The 19702-nt window shown below is 43.3% G+C and overlaps 1 protein-coding gene across 2 annotated transcripts in view; it reads right to left on the reverse strand.

Moving 5' to 3' along the window:
* Positions 1-700: 700 nt before the first annotated feature.
* The window catches only part of LOC147892929 (RING/U-box superfamily protein), a 57381-nt gene continuing 38379 nt past the window's right edge, over positions 701-19702 (reverse strand). The window contains exons 7-13 of one of the 2 annotated variants that reach the window (XM_087387029.1): positions 8796-8880; positions 3025-3082; positions 2562-2680; positions 2340-2432; positions 2004-2074; positions 1779-1924; positions 701-1494 (exon numbers count right to left, since the gene is read on the reverse strand). In XM_087387029.1, coding sequence (XP_087243155.1) covers positions 1789-1924; positions 2004-2074; positions 2340-2432; positions 2562-2680; positions 3025-3082; positions 8796-8880 — 562 coding nt within the window. In that variant the 3' untranslated portion in view covers positions 701-1494; positions 1779-1788. Of the gene's footprint in view, positions 1925-2003; positions 2075-2339; positions 2433-2561; positions 2681-3024; positions 3083-8795; positions 8881-19702 lie in introns of both variants that reach the window. The other variant, XM_087387028.1, reaches the window with a different exon arrangement.

Consider the following 19702-nt stretch of genomic DNA (forward strand, 5'->3'; position numbering starts at 1 on the left):
CCATGTCCATTTCTCCATTAATCAAATGACACAGTGTGATAATCTTATGAAAGAGACGACGAATTTGTAAGCAGTGTTCCCTCACACATCTTATCAGACAGACTGCCGAGACAAAGTTGTGCTCCAAAGGTATGCAGAAAACTTCCACCCATTACTTTGTGAGACAACTTGATCAAACAAATACAGCATCATTAGTTGAAGATACCTGCTCCAGAATTCCATCACGTCACAGAAAACCAAGGTTACCCATCACATAGAAGGGAAGGCAGAGGCAGGTAAGGAAGGGCAGGGAGACAGCCATCCTAAAAATATAGGCTAACACACTACCTCCTCAAGCCAAGGTGAAGGAAAAGCTAGTCAAAACCAGGACGGACTTGAAAGAATAAAGATGTATAAGATCCTCATCTATTGAAGAGCTTTAATTTGAAAGAGGCACTAGTTTCTTGTAAAAGTTTCGAAAAGATTAAAGCATATATAGACTCCTAATTTGTTTAACCCTCCACTGGAATACTACACAGGCAAAGGCCTTAGATTAGTAGCAGAATGTATTACAATTATTATCGAGAACATCTTTAAAAAATATAAAACGACTAAATCTAGAACACTTATAAATTGTACAATTATCCTGCCATAAGCCAGAATTCATTATTTTACTAGAAAACAGGCCCATAGATGCGAAACTCTAATCATTTGTCCATCAAATTATTGATAAAATGCATTCCATTTCCCGAGATTCGATCTGCAGTTTTTGTGAATGATTTTGTGTTTCATATAATGTTTTCCCATGAACTACAAATATCATAATTATAAAATTCACAACACTGCAATTAGGAAACTAAGGGAAGTAAACGTATCATGTCAAAAATAAGCAACATGTTGGAGGACATCACTTGCTGCTCTATTGCATCACCCAAGCTTCACAACTGCACTGAACCCATTTTAATTGCCATTGTCTACTACGTGGTGGGTAAGGTTTATGGCAAATGCTCAAAATCGCCACCTGGATAACTAAACTAGGATGTAGAACCTCAAAAAATGCTCCATATCTTGACCTTCAAAACAACTGTTCACGAGGACAAGTGACACTATTTCTGTGTTTAAAGACATGCTACACATATCCGGGCTGCTAAGGCGGCCTTATAATATACTACTAAATATCAGAAAAAGGAGGAAGGATTTATTGAGCAGGACACTCTACCCAATATGCCGCAGCTGCTATGGAGTGAATTCAAGGACAGCTGTAAGGGATATCAACACCAGAAAAGGTAATCAATCCAGGCATCATAGCCCAGCTTTAGCTCAGATTAGCCATGCTTCTATCCGATATTCCTTTCACATGATCAAACTTGAAGGGCTCTATGTAGCTGTTGAACCGACATAGGGTAGCAGAGACTGATCAATGGACTTAATCCAAGGACCTTTGCGAAGCTGCAGGCACGGCCCAGTCCAAACCCTTCAAATCTAAAGCAGCATCCAAATCAGAAGCCTCTAGCCCTGAACAGACACCACACTGAAAATCAGCCTGATTTTCAAGCTGATTAGCATCTCACCACTGCTAATATTCATGACAGATTTGGAAAAGAAATGTATGATCTGTAGCCAGTTAGGTTAGTTGCAAATGATAATCTTCTCCACTGAGGCTGTAAACTCGTAAATCAGATGTGGCTGGATAACTGTCAATAAACACATTTTGTATATACAGAACGAACTTGCAGCCACCCTGATCTGGTCTGTAGGAGACACTTGTTTGGGGAAATCAGCACTTCCAAGGATACCACCTGCTCAGCTTCAGCTGTTGATCTGTTGACTAGCATGTTGCTGTATACAATCCTCCTTTACACCATTGCGATCAGCCATGCATTTCTGTAACGATCGATATTGCAAGCGAACACTTTCACCATTGTCCAATGTCCTAAGCAAGTACCTGAGGCAGAAAATTCAGTTAAAATCAGCATGTGATATATCACTTAAAAAGGAAAGGACATTAATTCAACGAGAGTTACCAGCCATTGAGACACTGAGATGTCACAATCGCTTCTCTTCCTACAAACTTTTCTGGTGTCCTCTTATTTCCCTGCAATATCCAATAACCATTTTAAAGAACATTAAGCTGCCTTTCATAGCCTTAAAATTAAGCAGACTGCAGTAGCACTAATGTTTGCATTATGTAACAAGACCTTCAGCCAAACATACTAAAACCACACATATCAGGTTCATTCACTATAGCACCACTAGTGAGCATTGAATTATGCAACTGGTATCTGCTCACTCCATTAACTCAAGAGAGAATAGCTCAAGAGAGAACAGCGAAACAAAGGTCTACTTTCAGAGAGACATACCTTGATGACGACCTTCTCATTCACATTAAATGGATATTGCACTCCTTTGACATGGCGGGGACTATCATTATTCGTTGGTGAGCCCACATTTTCCTAGGATTTGTGCAGGATCAACATACCCATTAAGGTATCCAAAATCTTAATTAGTCAAGACACAAAAAATGTGAAATATCTCTTTTTAATTTAAACTAAAAAGGACAACAGGGAGGAAGGGGAGCATACTTTTAATCGTTTTATCCTGTCATCCTGCTCACCCCACTCTTTCCTGCGCTTTCGGGATGCATTTTGCAACTGCCTCCTATTCTCTTCACGTTTAAATGCCGCAGCAGCAGCTCTCAATGCTGACAAGAGCAAATTTCAGCCCCCAAAAAAGGGATGCTTCAATCAGTTATGTTACACTCAGGTGAGGGTTCACTTTAGAGAGCAGATATGCATGCAACCACCACATTTTGCCTTCTAAGAATGTAGCCCTAAAAATATAAGTGGGGATTAATTTAAGGAAGTTTCATGAGACCTTTCCCTTGATTTAAGTGAGTAATAATGACAAAATGGTCTGTTTGGAGGGATTCATAACACTGCACGGGCATAGTAGTGCATACATGAAAGGAAGGCTTCATTGCCTGGAGCAATCTATCACTCCCATTCACTCAAAGCACCTATTTCTTGAAAGGTTGGCATAACTTACCAAAGTTGGGAATCATGCGGTCAATGTCAACAGCCGCACCACAAGCCGTACATGTGTGCTGCACAGATCATGAAATGGTCAACTCTCTCTCTCTCTCTCTCTCTCTCTCTCTCTCTCTCTCCAGCACACACATCATGAATGGTCAACTCTCATGAATAGTTGTCATAAGCAGCAATATAGGGGTGAAGCAAGGGTGCCCCCTCTCACCAACACTTTTTGGCCTCTTTATTTATGATCTAGAAGAGTGGATGTAGATACATAGCAGGCAGAGTGTGCAGATTGTGGGATATGCTTTGGCAATGTTTATCTATGCAGATGATGTGGTATTCCTCACAAAGAGCAGGGAGAAGTTGCAAGCACACTTAGATACATTGAGAAAATTTTGCAAACACTCGGGAATGCTGGTTAACATAGATAAGACAAAAATAATGGTGATTGGGTAACGTAATAAACATGTAGGTGTCACCTACGAAGGAGAGCTAGTATATACTTGTGCACAATGGTACTTGACACTTGTAAGTTGTAAGCCTAAGGTCTAACTACAACCCACACCTCAAATTTTTAGGTGAATGGATGAGTGCAAGCTAACGGTAAATAAGCTTAGGAGTGTAACTAGAGAGCGCAATCCAGAGCATGACCATTCAAGGACCTCTACTTGGAGATGGAGGAAATAGATCGACGAGTGTCACGCAATCTCGTACTTTGAGAAGGGTCCCTATTTGCACTCGTGGTGGCAGAGCATCCACAGCCCGTGTTAGGACACCAGGGCCACCTGGTCCCCTAACCTATGTGAGGCACGGCTTTAGGAGCACATCGACCACAACAGTTGCTGAGGACACCCCTTTGGCTAGAGAGCAGGAGTATGATCAAAAGGGCAATGTTCTTAGTGAGGGTGTCATGGATCCTCATCATCATTGGAACCTTAAAGCAAGCTTTTCTCTAAACCAAAAACTTTTCCCTTGCTAGAAGCTCTAGTGAGAATGATCATAGTTCTGGATTTGACAATGATACGAGTACCTAGGACCTATGTCCTAGACTCTTGCCTCTAGTAAAAAATTTTGTAAACAATTTTGCATCTATATTGGACCTTGGTCCCCCTTTTTGTAATCACTACTTTATGTCACAACTACTTTTAGTAAAGATATATCTTTAATTATTTTGACATGAATCATGAGTCATGATACATCTTCGGTCTTTTTGCACCTATGTAGCATGTTTGTGTTTCAAGAATGAAGTCATGTACATTTTCTAAGCATTGCATATTCATTCAAGAAAAGCTTGTACAAGTACTTATTCTAAAACTCTAGAATATCTTCTTCTTTTTTGGTATCGAATGTACACTCAAGATTTTTTAGTTCTTTTAGTACTGCACTAATATCGAACTGTACGTATCGCACGTGATCGGACGTGACAACCACGAGAGGAATTCAGAGGCTACCAAAGCATGCACGATCGAGGGCCGGCAAAGCACGCACGATCGAGGGCCGGCCTATCTCAGCTCTCCTCAAAGGACACCGCCAAAGATGAGGCGTCACCCTTCACATAGCCCATCGAACACAAAGGTCGAGGAGACCACACCCTCCGCCACATCGAGAGACAGCTCGATAGAGGCTGATCTGAGATATCTTTGTTACCCACCGAGAGCCAACACAGTGCCGAGTTTTGGCTTCTAGTCTCAAGGTTCAATTTTCTTTTTTGTTTTGTTTTGAGTTTGCCTTCAAGCTCTTGAGCTCTTTAGCTCAGCATAGCCCTAGCGTGCCCTTTGCCTCAGCCCACATGTCTTTCTCTCCCTCTCCTGCATATAGCTATGTATCTTAACTTATGGGTGCAAACTATCACGCCTCCAAACAGCGACAACCTAGGGAACGACCCAAACCCGCCGCTCAATCTCGTTGCGGACATTTCAGCCTGACGAGCGAAGTCATTGGGCTACGCGCTAGTGAAGCTGCCCCAAAGCCCACAATATCGTTGCTCACAACTTGAGTCATAATCCTTAGCTACTCCAAGCATTAGCCAGAGAGTCAACCACATTGGTTTAACTTTGGCCTCATACTCCACCCTAGTCAGCAAAGTAAAGAGCATAGGCAAAAGTGTATATATGTTAGAACCAACCAGTGCAATGTTGGTAATACCAACCCCATCAAGTGCAATGCAAGTAACACCGACCAGAGATGGTCCAGATACTACTAGATGGGCAAGCAGCCACGTTTGTACCCACGCAAGAAAGCATTACAGCAGCCCCTTTTGTACCATGCGAGGAAGCATAATAGTGCAAATGAAGTAAAGAATGGGAATATAAAGACACCATGCATTAGTACTGCCGTTAACGGAAAATTGTGTGACGAAAGATGTGTTCTACACCTGCTAAACCCATAGAACATTTCGTTCAAAAACGTTTCTACCAAATAGCACAGTATTCCGCAAGACATCTAGGAACGGTTGCACATACAAACTCCCATGGCACCTCTTTTATGCATTTGTTCGGCACATTTTTTCTGCTCCATCCAGCATCAGCACCTATCCTCCACACCTCATCTCACCTTCCCTCTCCTATTTGGTGGACATTGCAGCCCTACCTGTCAGATACGGGCTTTTGGAAGCCCAAGCTGGCTGTTCTAACAGCTAGCTAGCTAGTTCTCCCTCCTAGCTCCTCCATTTTGGGCCTGTGATTCTCTCGCTTCTTCATCCCATCTCTCTCCCTCTTTGCTTCAACTATTCTTATCTCATATCTTCCCTTGAGGCTTGATCCCAAATTCCCATTCTCTCCCAACTTTATTTCTTGAATCCTACAAGCTACAATCTACCATGGCCTCAAGAAGTGGAAGCACAAGGCATCATGCATGGCAGGATGCTGTTTTAATAGAGAGAGATGGCACATCTGGCACAAAGAAGAGTATGCAAGTTTTGTGCAAAGACGTTGAGTGGATCAGCCCCTCAAGTTTCAAGCACACTTGTATGGGAGGGAGGCTGTGGTACAAAGAGTTGCCATGCCATTCCCCGAGGGGATCTTCATCGCACATGGAGGTAACCCATCCAAATATGTGACGATTTGATCCTTCCTCTATCTTTAAGTCATGACTCAAATTGTTCAAGCTAAGGTGTTAATGAAGCCAAAAAAGAGAGAGAGGACATAGAGCAACAATTATATCATCTCATTTAGATACCACGGAAGCAAGGGATTTGGGTGCATTACACTGTCACAATGAGAGACATGAGCATACTCACAGGTACATGAGAGTACACCTATTGATCCTCTACTTGTCTCCACGCCATCCATATATGTTGGGCTTTTCACTACCATGGCAAGTCCACGGCCTCCTACCAAGAGGACAAGTGGGCCAACATCTACTCCGAGTCACTCCTATGCATGCTCTTGGGCACACTAAAGCAAGAGGCTGAAAATGCAGAGGACCGTCTTTTCTTTTCTTGCAGTATTCTCTTTCATGTTGCAAGAACTCCTACCTACAAGTTATTTAACTAAAGCAAGAGCACCATATCTTGCACTTGCTAGTTCCAAGGCTCTCCACACCACACCTCTGCGAAGGAAGATGGATTGATCAATAAAGAATTGGAACAACTCAAGGAGGTTTTGGGTCGGTATCAATGGATGAAGTGGCACAAAGAGGAGGTACATGATTAATATCATAGTGACTTGTAGTGGGTTGATGCTTTGCATGCCAGCCTTCACATCATAGGGGAGTGGACATGAAGCCATATTCAGACAATGTGGTGCAGTCACCATTGACAACTTCTCAGATTGCAAGAGGACAATGTGGTGTAGTCAGCATTGACAACCGTTCCAATTGCAAGAGGACAAGAAGTCTCCTTGAGGAGAAGTATCCCAAGATTATATGAACCCCTTGCGCTCTTCACTCTCTTGATTTAATGATGAAGGACATGGGGAAGTTAGCGTCGGTGTCTCGTGTGGTTAAGCAAGCAATGCAATTAGTGACTCATATTATCCATAAGCCTCATTCTTCATCCACTCCTCATGCCTTCAAGCCTTCAGAGCAACAGAGTCAGGCCTCCCTGCAACAAACCAGCAGGGTAGCCTCAGCCTCTTCAGGGATCTAGTGAGGATTCACCTCCTCTAGGTAGTCTAGTCTTCCAGTTTTGCAATGAGGGTTTCAGCCCCTTCATACAGTTGTATTCAGCCCTTTCGGCATTCATTATTCAGTTGTATCTATTTCCTCTTCGGTCCACTACATTCTGTCCCTCTGATTCTCTCATTCACATCCACAGCTCACTGTGTATTAAGTGCATCATCTTGCAGTTGCAGTTAGTATTGAGAAGGAGAGAGAGTGAGGATAGTCTGTCTCCCGCTACAACGCGTCAACACTATACTCGAAGGGGGGGAGTCTATCCATGTGGAGTCCCAGTCGCTCAAACTGTGCGTGCGTGCATGCGTGTGCACACGTGTGTGTGAGTCTGTGTGTGTGTGTGTGTGTGTGTGTGTGTGTGTGTGTGTGTGTGTGTGTGTGTGTGAATATAAGTATCTCGGTTTTACACAAAAAAAAAGTGTGTGTGAACACTATACTCGAAGGGGGGGAGTCTATCCATGTGGAGTCCCAGTCGCTCAAACTGTGCGTGCGTGCGTGCATGTGTGTGTGTGTGTGTGTGTGTGTGTGTGTGTGTGTGTTTCTTAAAAGTCTTCAAAAGACCAAAGGATCTATCAGACTGAAAAAACCACATATAAGGAGCGCAATGGTAGAGCCTCTAAGCAGGCATCTACACCCAAGACAAATACAACATAAACAATAGAAACACTAGTACATAAAATGTCTGAGCCCACGAGAGAATGAAAGCCATGGTGTAGCATCACTATGATGGTCCTCTAGATGTTGACAAAGGAATCAAGCCAAAGGGAGAGCACAATGACAGTGGCATAAAACCTATGATAGAGGGCTGGCAGCTCAGTTTGTGTGGTCCATGTGGTCTCCTAGCTATGGCCCTGCATTGGACAAGAGCCACTGTCACACCCATCGGCCATGTCTCCGGTCTGTAGTAAAACAGTGCACCTCTCCTCTACCTGCAAAGGTGTGAGGTCCTCATCCATGTAGATGTGGGGGTGATCCCGTAGAGATGGTTGCATGTGTCCCTAAATCGGATGAAAAGAGGCTGCAAGAGCCACTGTCAGCTAAGTGTCCCTAAATCGGATGAAAAGAGGCTGCTCTCAGGTGGGGTCCCATTCCAGGACTCCTAGGGTAGAAGCCACGAAGATGTTCGCATCATCGATGGCAATGGAAGGTGTGCAAGGGATCCCCCGGACTCTATTGTTGAGAGCCTTATTAGCTCTCTCTCCAGGATGGTGGCCGAAACGGTGGCCTTCGCAGGCTCCCGTTTCGCGACATCCAACCATCTGGAAGTCTCCTGCGAAAGCTGATTGCATGGCAGCTATCTGTGCCTCCACTGTTTCCCCAATGCTCGGGCTGTCCCTACAGCCGCAATATTGATAATAGATCTTATTGTATACAATATTTTACACATTCATAATGTTATTGTATACTATATTTTACGCATTCATTAGTGAAACCCTGGGCAGATCTCAAAACATTTCTATGAGAAACCTGCGAAAAACATTTCACAAACTGCTGTATTTACATTCCACTGTACAATGAAAGTCTTTGTTTTGACACTCCTAGAAATCTTTTCAAACATGTTCATGTAGACGAGCTAAGGTTTTGAGATTAAAACTGCATATGTCAGTATCCCCAGATATTTCCTGGAAACATTTTTCATCAGATGAAACAGATCTTTAAGAAAGGGCATACCGTGTCTGTTACTCGTCTTAAGGTTCCACCGCCAAATGAGTGTCCACAACCAAGAGCAGTATATGCATCCTCCAAAATCGCTCCACTGCACCAATGCACCAAATACCACTGGCACATATTCAGGATTGACTTAAAGAAGTACACACACTATGTGTAGCTAGTTCCCCATAGCAGACCAAGCGAATTTCACATAAAAATGAAAACACCAGAAGATATAATATCCCCAAACAGCAAGAAGGACTTATTAAGTCCCATCTATCCGTTGAATCTCACAGGCATGTTCTCCTCTGTATCCGTCTGTATAAATGAGATAGAAATGCTTTTATGACTGCCAGCATTTGACAACTTCTACTCCAACAGTATTATTGAGCGTACAACGTTATCCTAGTCTACAGCTACCCGCAGTTGGGCATTTCATAGAATCCAACTTTGCAGCCACCCTTAGTACGTCTTCCTATGTCAATATTTTAAAATATACAAACAACAAATTATTCACCACACAGTTCTGCTCAGGTATCTTCCTATAACACTGTCATAGTTCTGCCCATAGGGTTCAAGCTATGAAGTTCATTTCTCAGTAAGAACTCTCATGTGGATAAGTGAAAATGCACAGCAATATGGTTCATGGCTTTCGTCTGAACAAACAGAGCCTACTCTAAACCGAAAACGCTCACATTCACTGTAGGTCAGATTCTAACATTGAACATATCCAGATATCAGAATATTATCTATCATTGGTATAACATTACCAAATATGTAAGGACGCATATACTTAGTGTAAGCCAGTTCCTTTCAACTCAATCCAACACTGAGCTTAACATTTCCAGAAAGATGAGAACATTAATAGAAATTTCAGGCAGACACGTGTTTTCTACATATAGTAAAAGACCTTTTTGGAAGGACCACATAGGTCTGCTCTTCCGTGGAGACCTTACAGGGCTCTTTCTGCATACTAGCTGTTTTCAAATCTACACTTCGGCATTTATCCTGTGTATAGGCATCAGACCATGCAGGCTCAATGGCTTGACCACATAACAGTATGGGAGGCCAAGTGGGTGTACACACAAGTGGCTAGAAGAAAGAAAGGGAGGTTTCTGATCAATGACAAGACCATGCTCTCCCTGCTTTAGAGTAGCAACTTGGTGGATTTTTGGTGGAGGCTTTTTCAAAAAAAATCATCCATTGCCATATTCAATACACAGATCAGGGAAGCCTATGCAAGCTCTCTTTAAGAGGACCCTACACAGAAGAATGTAAGCATTGGCATCATACCTCAGGCCTCATCTTCCTTCACCAGCAGATTGAGATAAATCCAAGATGACACCTATAAGATGAGGATGGGTAGAGTGAATACTTGCAAGCTGAATATCACAGAATTTTGGGTCTATGATCGCATACACTAAAATAGTGAAGATTTGTATTGGATAGTTCACAGGATTAAAAAGTCTAAGGGCTATCTTGCAGAAACGTTTTGACTATACCCATCTGCACTTTTGGAAAGTGAGGTGAAACATTTCAAGGAGAAACTATTTATTTGTAGATTCAAGGAATGCACTGGCTATGTTATCAGCCCTTCCAGGGCTGTCACTCCCACACTTTTTGTGGCTGTAAGTTGACCCATTGGAAAGATGGATTCTAGAGTATGAGGGTGAAGTCCTCTACTAGTTGGCATCCTCAACGCAATTCTTCTCTATGTGGTCTTCATATCATCCTTCTCAAACCACTTCAGAGTGGTTTCTCAAGGAATCTCTCCAAGACGAACATTATGGCATTATCATACAAAGAATTTTAAAGTTCTGTTTTCATTTGACAAGCATGAGGTCTTACAAGTACAATGGCGTTGAGGTTTTTTGGGACCTAACCATGTTGACTATCATTGCTTCCATACACATTCTCAAGATCTGGAAATGAAATCCCTTCTGTTTGAACCCTTAGCCCAAACAATCAACCACGTAATCCATAAGACCTTTCACATTTTGAACAGGGCAGCTTGAACGTCTCCCCTCAACTTGTACCCCAACATATTCAAGCTCATATTCTTCAGTAATTCAACCATCTCCTGGAGGTTCTCTTTCAAAGAGTCACCTGGTCCTTTGGCGGGGGAGGAAGTACTAGCTCTTCTCTGGCACCCAGAGCAGCTTCAATGCATACCTTACTGCCTCATCAAAGCGAAGAGGGTTCTTCAGTTCCACTTTCAATCTAAGATCCGGCTTAAGGCCTACAACAAATCTCTCCTTAATCATTTTGGGTGGGATCTCCGGATGTAAATCTGCTCTCCAATGGTTTCACAATTCACAGAAATGAATCAAGTAATGGTCGACATCTTGGTTCGGCGCATGTTGATAATTGCATAGCTCTTAAGGAAGAGGATTTGGTGGACCCGCAACCGCCCCCACCTCGTATAACCCCAAGACATCAGAGAAATCAACCAAGGTGGGTAGAGATAATGACAAAGGAAGAAAATATTCGATTGGCAACATGCTATTTTGCACCACCACAATCACACATCTACAAGCACAACTACCATGTATCACCAAAGGACCCTCTCATGCATCTAGGAGAGGATATAGCAAAGTTTTCCAAAGACTGTACATTTATTCTGGCAAGGGATTTTAATGCAAGAATAGGCTCAATGCAAGACATTTTTACAACTGAGGGAAGAGACCCATCTGGATGTGGCATATAATTTTTCAAAGACACGGGGGGGGATATACATGCAACACTCCTCAAGGGCCAAGCGTGATTCAACTATGTGATAATAAGCCAAAATGCAAGACATAATTTGGAATACTTCAAGATCGAGGGGTAGACCTTGGAGGGTCCAAGACGATAGCAACCAAGGAGACCACACCTAGCAACACCAAGCAAGCACTTTTGGACCCCGAGCCTCAACCTGCCACCTAGATGTTTCCGCCATGCATCTCAGAGATAGCCACGCAGAAAATCAGAAAATAATGCACATCTCATGCTGAGAATGGATTATAAAAAAGCCCACATATATGAGCAGAAGTTAGAAGCAGAAATATCACAATGTCAGAGGCCTCACACATGCCAAGCAATGGATAAATGCCTGACAAAAATACTGCAAAAAGCCCACCCGATTGCTTCACAAAAAGCAAGGGGAGAAGTAAAGGCATGCCCTGCAATCACTCATATGACCAGGAAGGCAAAACAGCAGACAAAGCATGGAAAACAGCAAAACAGATCAGAAAGAGGGTAGGCTAGAGCTTACAAACAAATGGTATGAAACAAGAAAAAGGACTTTCTCGAGCAAACAACTTGAGATTTTTGAGGAGCTTAAACAGAACCCAGAAGAGTTTTCCAGAAGCTACATGGCAGCAGCCAGCGGGAGAGGAAAGCATCATTGTCAAAGACCTCTATGAGAGAGATGGGGAAATCATGACTAGTCTCTCAAATCAACAAATAATGCCATCACAGAACAAGACGTGGAAAAAGGGCTGAAAAAGCTAACGCCCCAAACACACAAGGTTTAGTGGATAAAATGCTGAAAAGGTAAAAGACAAAGAAGATGCTTACAGAGATCATGAATAAGGATTTAGACGAGGGCTTACCCCCAAAATGGCAACTAAGCAGGATTCTGCCAATCCACAAGGGAGCGGACGGCAAGGTAGCAAAAAACTAAAGGACCAGCATGGTGAGTAGCTTGGAGACCTTTGTTTGAGTGGGAGTGTTAGAGCTATATATAGCTTGCCCTAACTTGAACCAAGTCTCACCTATATATGTGTAACTAGTGATCAATATGAATCAGTCTTTGGGAGTCTATTTGGTGTGTCTATCGTCTCTTCTTCTTCTCTCTCAACACTGGTATGTGCCATGTAGCTTTAGTTATTGGCACTTAGGTCACCTAGTACTTTTAGTGTCTTATGACACCTAGTACTAGTGGACACTGTCCTAGGGTTCCCTTTTATTTTGTACTTTGTACTCTCTTTCTCTAGTTGTTGATGTGACGGCTTTCAGCACTTTGCTCCACTCTTGTACCTCCTTTCGCTTCCTTGAGCCTAGTGTGGTATCAGAGCACGTTCATTACGCTGGGCTCCTACTCCCCTTACTTTGCCTCGACCCCTGCTGCTCTTCAAGCTCACGCCATACACCCCTGTACGTACTCTAGCTGCAACAGCAGTCATCCGTACAGACGTACAACGTACCTGCGTCAACCATACCACGGCAGCTCATACAACCCTGTGTACAAATCTGTTGCAAATATGCATCCCTGCATGGAAGTGTCATACAGATTTGTGGCTTAGCCTTGGTCATCCATACACACGCTTCTGGGGTACACTCCGTATAATAGGCGCCGTACAACACGTTCACGCTTGCCCATACTGATTTGTTGCCAAGGTACAGATCTGCGTCAACTACTTCACGCTGCCCAGTGCCACGCACAAAGGAGCTGCTCATCGATGCTTCTGTCGCCACCAGCATTGTGTCTTCGTCAGTCATCATTTATGCCTGTTTGTATACAATGCCGTTAGCAATCGTGAGTTTCAACCATTGCACACAAGCATGAGTTTCAACCATCTATATGCAAGCATCGACGCCATCTTTGTGCAAGTCACCATACAACAACGTGTTGATGATTTCTACATGAAACGTGTCGTACAAGTGTTATCCTTGCTTGCAAATCGTCATACTATGCAATCAGCATAGCAACAATCGTCAAATTTGGGGCTTTACAATCAACACAACAGGAATCGTCAAATTTTGGGGCTTTTGCAATATTTGCCCTTTGTTGGCTCAATTTCATTCCAAATTCGGGATTTTTGAGTGCTTTGACATCATATTGCCAATTTGCAGCAATTTTTGGAGCCTTTTTCTCAATTTGCCCTCTTTTGCTACAATTTGCCCTTTAGAAATTGGGGCTTTTTACATTGAGCTTCAATTTTGCAAAGGACAAGGCCTTTGGAAGATTTGCAGATTTGCAGGTTATTTTGCCACATTTGCTCAAATAGCAGTGACATTTACCTGCTTTGATAGTAAATTGGCGGTTTTCAGTGAAATTGACAAGAAATTGCAAGACATTGCAAGACATTTGGTCACATTTACAAAGTTGCAGCTTACTTTGGGGCTTTTCCACATTTGCCCTCTTTTTGGCCATTTTGGCCTTTCAGATTGTGGGTCTTTTGCCTTAGCTTCTATTTGCAGTGATCTTTCTTTGATTCAGCTCTCATTTGGTCACATTTGCAATTGAAGGCCTTGAGGCTATTTTTGCATCAATTGGTCATTGCACTTTTACTTGTGCTATTTACAATGGCTGGCAACAACAATGATTCGTTTGGCGTTCTCCGTGAAGATGATAAGTTGGATGGCACCAACTATCCTACCTTATGAAGCATATTCTAGTTGCAAGAAACTTTTGGAATATTGTTTCAGGTATTGATTTGAGGCCATCCAATGCTCAAGTGAATGCCCCTACTACTGGCACTCCTCCAGGGGGAAATCTTCCCGACTCTCCTTCCTCTAGTACTCCTGTCACTACTCCTCCTACTCAGGATCGAGATCAGATTAAATGGGACTCTAGAGATTCAAATGCACATGCATGTATTGCCTTATCATGCAAGAGAATCATTATTCCACACATCCGGTCATGCAGGACAGCAAAGGATGCTTGGGATAAGCTAGCTTCTCTTTATCAGCTTCGCAATGAGGCACGGGTTGCATATTTGCAGGAACTCAACATGCAAGAAAGTAACTCAATGGATACATATTTAACAAAGGTCAAGGACCTCATGGAGCAACTTGCAAATATTGATGAAGTGGTGCCTAATTCTCAGCTTGTTAGCACTACATTGAATGGACTGCCAGACACATATCAAGGGTTTGCTACAACCCTTAAACTTGTAGCCAATGGAAATCTTGATCACTACTCATTTGATCAATTAGTCACTTTGCTTTTGCAGGAAGAGCAAAGTCGTGCTAATAGGCAAGCTACTATTCCTGATCATGCATTTGCTTCACAGCAGCAAGGAAAAGGCAAGGCTTCCAAGCCTATGGGCAAGCCTAAATATGCACCTAACAGTGGCAATTCCTCCAATGTATCTCAAAATACAACAAATAAGTCAAAGAAGAAAAGATGCAATTATTGTCGCAAGCCAGGGCATGAAATTTCACAATGCAGGAAGCGCATTGCTTCAGAGAAGAAGAAAGCAGGATTGACAGTAAATGCCTCACATGCAATTGAATCCCATGAGCCAGCAGATGCCTCACATGCACATGCTCTCCAAGATGACTGGGCATGGGCTGTCCATTGCTCTTTTGATCCCTCCAAAGTTGATGCATTCTTTTCTGCTAATGATGCTCAGCTTGGTATTTTGATAGTGGTGCTTCCAAGCACGTAACCTCTTGCAAACAATTGTTTCATTCCTTGGCTAATGCACCTCGAGGGGGGACTGTCACATGTGCCAATAATGCTTCCTATGCTGTAAAAGGAATTGGAAATGTGCAGCTCACATCCATTTCAAGCCATCCTGTCACTTTGACAAATGTTCTTTTTGTGCATGGAATTGAAGTCAACTTGATTTCAATTTCATCAATTGCCACTTCAGGTTTCAGAGTGATTTTTGATGGATACAGATGCCTAGTATATGATCTTCGTGATGACAATGCCATAGTTCTCACTGGCACTTTGAAAAAGGGGCTTTTTCACCTTGATTATCACTCAACTGCACTTTCTATTGAAGCATTTGCTATTTCAGATTCACAGCCTGCGGAAACTCATCTTTGGCATGAGAGAATGGGTCATCTAAATTATAGAGCTCTTGCCAAGTTACATTCATAGGGCATGGCAAATGATGTACCTCAAACTCACACAATTTCCAAACATGTGTGTGAGGGTTGTCTTTTGGGTAAGATGCATCGGTTTCCTTTTCAAAAAGATTGTCCAAAATTCTCACAAAGGAAATTGCAGGTAGTACACAGTGATGTCTGTGGCCCAATGAGGACAAATGCCATCGATGGGTACAAGTATTTCATGACTCTAATTGATGACTTCACAAGATATTGCTGGGTATATGCTTTAAAAGCCAAATCTTAAGTGTTCTCATGCTTTCAGAGGTGGCTAAATATGGTTGAGAATGAATCAGGATGCAAGCTTGTCACCCTCAACACAGATAGGGGGGGAGAGTATATGTCAAAGGAGTTTGATGCATTTTTGTCTTCACGGGGCATTGTTCACTCATGCACTACTCCTTACACTCCTCAGCATAATCATGTTCCTGAAAGAAAGAACAGGTCCACTATGGAGATGGTCAGATGCATGCTTAAGGCCAAGTCCTTGCCCAATAAATTTTAGCTTGATGCAATGATGTGTGCTAACTATGTGCTGAATAGAACACCTACAAGGGCATTGAGGGCTGTTACACCTTATGGAGCATGGAAAGGCAGCAAGCCTTCACTTTCACACATGAGAGTTTTTGGGTCTCTTGCATATGTCCATGTACTATCTCAGCTGAGACCTAAGCTTGATGATAAGGCAATCAAATGCATATTTATTGGTTACAGCCACGAGAGCAGAGGGTATCGGTTGTACCAACCAAATACTGGGAAGATTATTGTCAGTAGAGATGTAATCTTTGCTGAACATTCAACTTCTCCTCTTGTGGACTGCAAAGCTAAGTCAGAAGTTGACATGTTTGATGCCTTTGACTCTTGGTTACCTCTTCTTCCCTCAGGGGGGGACTTTGACCAGCAACATGAGCCTCCTGCAGGCCCTCCAACAAGTAATGATCAGCCAGCAACACATGCTGATTTGCAGGTTCCTCTTCCAGCACCAAATGATCGGAATATTCATGATGCAGTGATTGAAGAAAGAGCTGTCAATAGACAGCAAAGACAAGTTCCCAGATGGCTTCTTGACACACTGAGGGACAGCAAACAAGATCAACCTCCTGCTGCCCGGACAAGATCAGGGAATAGACAAATGCATGGTCACTTTCTTGAGTTTGCACTCCTTGCTACAGCTTGCAATGAAGAGCCTTTGTGCCATAAAGATGCTTTTGATAGCAAAGAGTGGATGGATGCAATGAGAGCTGAGCTACAATCTATTGCCAAAAATGACACATGGGAATTAGTAGATCTACCTCCTGGCAAGCATGCCATTGGTACCCGGTGGGTCTACAAATTAAAAAGGAAATCTGATGGCAGCATAGATCGACAAAAAGCCCGTCTTGTTGAAAAAGGGTATGCCCAACAACAAGGCATTGACTTTGAGGAGACCTTTGCTCCCACTTCCGGGATTACTACATCAGATGTGTCATTGCCATTGCAGCCCATCACCATTGGCAAGTGCACCAGCTTGACATCAAGACTGCCTTTCTTCATGGGGATCTGCAGGAAGAAGTTTATGTGACACAACCTCCTGGCTTTGAGGTTGTTGGCTCTGAAAACAAGGTATGCCGGCTGCAAAAAGCCCTTTACGGTTTGAAGCAGGCACCCAGGGCATGGTATGCCAAAATTCATGCACACTTATTGTCCCTTGGTTTTCAGAATAGCCCAACAGAGCCCACTCTTTATGTCCGTGGGAGTGGATCTGATTTTTTAGTGCTAATTTTATATGTGGATGACATGCTGATCACTGGCCCTGATACTCAGCATACTGCAGCTTTCAAGGCTGATTTGCAGCAAGCTTTTGAAGTGTCAGACATGGGACAGCTGCACTATTATTTGGGCATTGAGTTTGCTCATGTTGAGGAGGGTATTATGATGACACGGTCCAAGTATATTGGACAGCTCCTTGATCATTTTCAGTTTGAGGATTGCAAGCCAATCTCTACTCCTGTGGACCCTGGCTTCAAATTTTCAGCTCATGATGGGAGCACACCGGCACGTCCAATGCGAGGTGGTGGAGAGGTAGTGCGGAAGCCTGAAGTGGAGAGGCAACCAAGAGGTGGAGAAGGAGGAGAGGCTAAGATGGCAAGGTTTTTTATTTTATTTTATTTTTTAATAAATTATAAAGGTGGTGGTGGTTTCCATTTTTTTTTCCCAAAAAAAAAAATGTGGCGAGGGGAGCAGAGAAGAAGGGGAAGGGGGGGGGCGGTGGATGAACGAAAAAGGAGGGAGGGAGGTGGGTGGTGGCTGAGCGAGGGGGTAGCGGGGAGCGAGGGGTGGCTGAGGGGAGCGAGGGGCTGAGCGGGAGCAAGGAGCGAGAAGGGGGGGTGGGGTTGCGAGAAGGGGGGCTGAGCGGGAGCGAGGGGCGAGGGGCTGAGCAGGCTGAGGGGAGCGAGGGGTGGCTGAGGGGAGCGGGGGGCTAAGCGGGCTGAGCGGGAGCGGAAGCGAGGAGCGAGGAGCTAATAGACAAGCCATTATTCCTGATCATGCATTTGCTTCACAGCAAATAGGAAGAGGCAAGGCTTCCAAGCCTATGGGCAAGCCAAAATCTGCGCATAGCAGCAGCAATTCCTCCCATGCATCTAAAAATACAGCAGATAAGGTAAAGAAGAAAAGATGCAACTATTGTCGCAAGCCTGGACATGACATTTCAGAATGCAGGAAGCGCATTGCTTCAGAGAAAAAGAAAGCAGGATTGACAGTTAATGCCTCTCATGCTATTGAATCCCATGAGCCAGAAGATGCTTCACATGCACATGCTCTTCAGGATGATTGGGCATGGGCTGTCCATTGCTCATTTGATCCATCCAAAGCTGATGCGTTCTTTACTGCTAATGATGCTCAGTCCTGGTACTTTGCTAGTGGTGCTTCCAAGCATGTCACTTCTTGCAGACAGTTGTTTCTTTCTTTAGATGATGCACCTTGAGGGGGGACTATTACATGTGCTAATAATGCTTCATATGCTGTAAAAGGAGTTGGAGATGTGCAGCTCACATCCATTTCAAGCCATCCTGTCACTCTGACAAATGTTCTTTTTGTGCCTGGCATTGAAGTCAACTTGATTTCAATTTCAACAATTGCTACTTCAGGTTTCAGAGTGATTTTTGATGGCTACAGATGTCTAGTTTATGATCTTCGTGATGACAATGCCATAGTTCTCACCGGCACTTTGCAAAAAGGGCTTTATCACCTTGATCATCATTCAGCTGCACTTTCTATTGAAGCATTGGCTTTTCAGATTCACAGCTTGCTAAAAGTCATCTTTGGCATGAGAGAATGGGCCATCTCAATTATAGAGCTCTTGCAAAGCTACATTCACAGCAGATGGCAAATGATGTACCTCAGACTCACACAGTTTCCAAACATGTGTGTGAGGGTTGTTTTTTGGGTAAGATGCATCGATTTCCTTTTCAAAAGAATTGTCCAAAACTCTCACAAAGGAAATTACAGCTAGTACACACTGATGTCTGTGACCCAATGAGAACAAATGCCATTGGGGGGTATAAGTATTTCAGGACTCTCATTGATGATTTCACAAGATATTGCTGGGTATATCCTTTAAAGGCCAAATCTGAAGTTTTCTTATGCTTTCAGAGATGGCTAAATATGGTTGAGAATGAATGAGGATGCAAGCTTGTCACCCTCAACACAGATAGGGGGGGAGAGTATATGTCAAAGGAGTTTGATGCATTTCTGTCTTCACGGGGCATTATTCACTCATGCACTACTCCTTACACTCCTCAGCAGAATCCTATTTCTAAAAGGAAAAACAGGTCCACAATGGAGATGGCCAGATGCATGCTTAAGGCCAAGTCTTTGCCCAATAAATTTTGGCTTGATGCAGTATTGTGTGCCAACTATGTGCTGAATAGATCACCTACACGGGCATTGAAGACTATTACACCTTATGAAGCATGGAAAGGCAGGAAGCCTTCACTTTCACACATGAGAGTTTTTGGGTCTCTTGCATATGTTCATGTACCATCTTAGCTGAGACATAAGCTTGATGACAAGGCAATCAAATGCATATTTATTGGTTACAGCCAGGAGAGCACAGGGTATCG

This window comes from Dipteris shenzhenensis, chromosome 16 (genome assembly GCF_047967505.1).
Source record: "Dipteris shenzhenensis isolate YYH24624 ecotype China chromosome 16, Dip_SZ_1.0, whole genome shotgun sequence".
NCBI lineage: Eukaryota > Viridiplantae > Streptophyta > Polypodiopsida > Gleicheniales > Dipteridaceae > Dipteris > Dipteris shenzhenensis.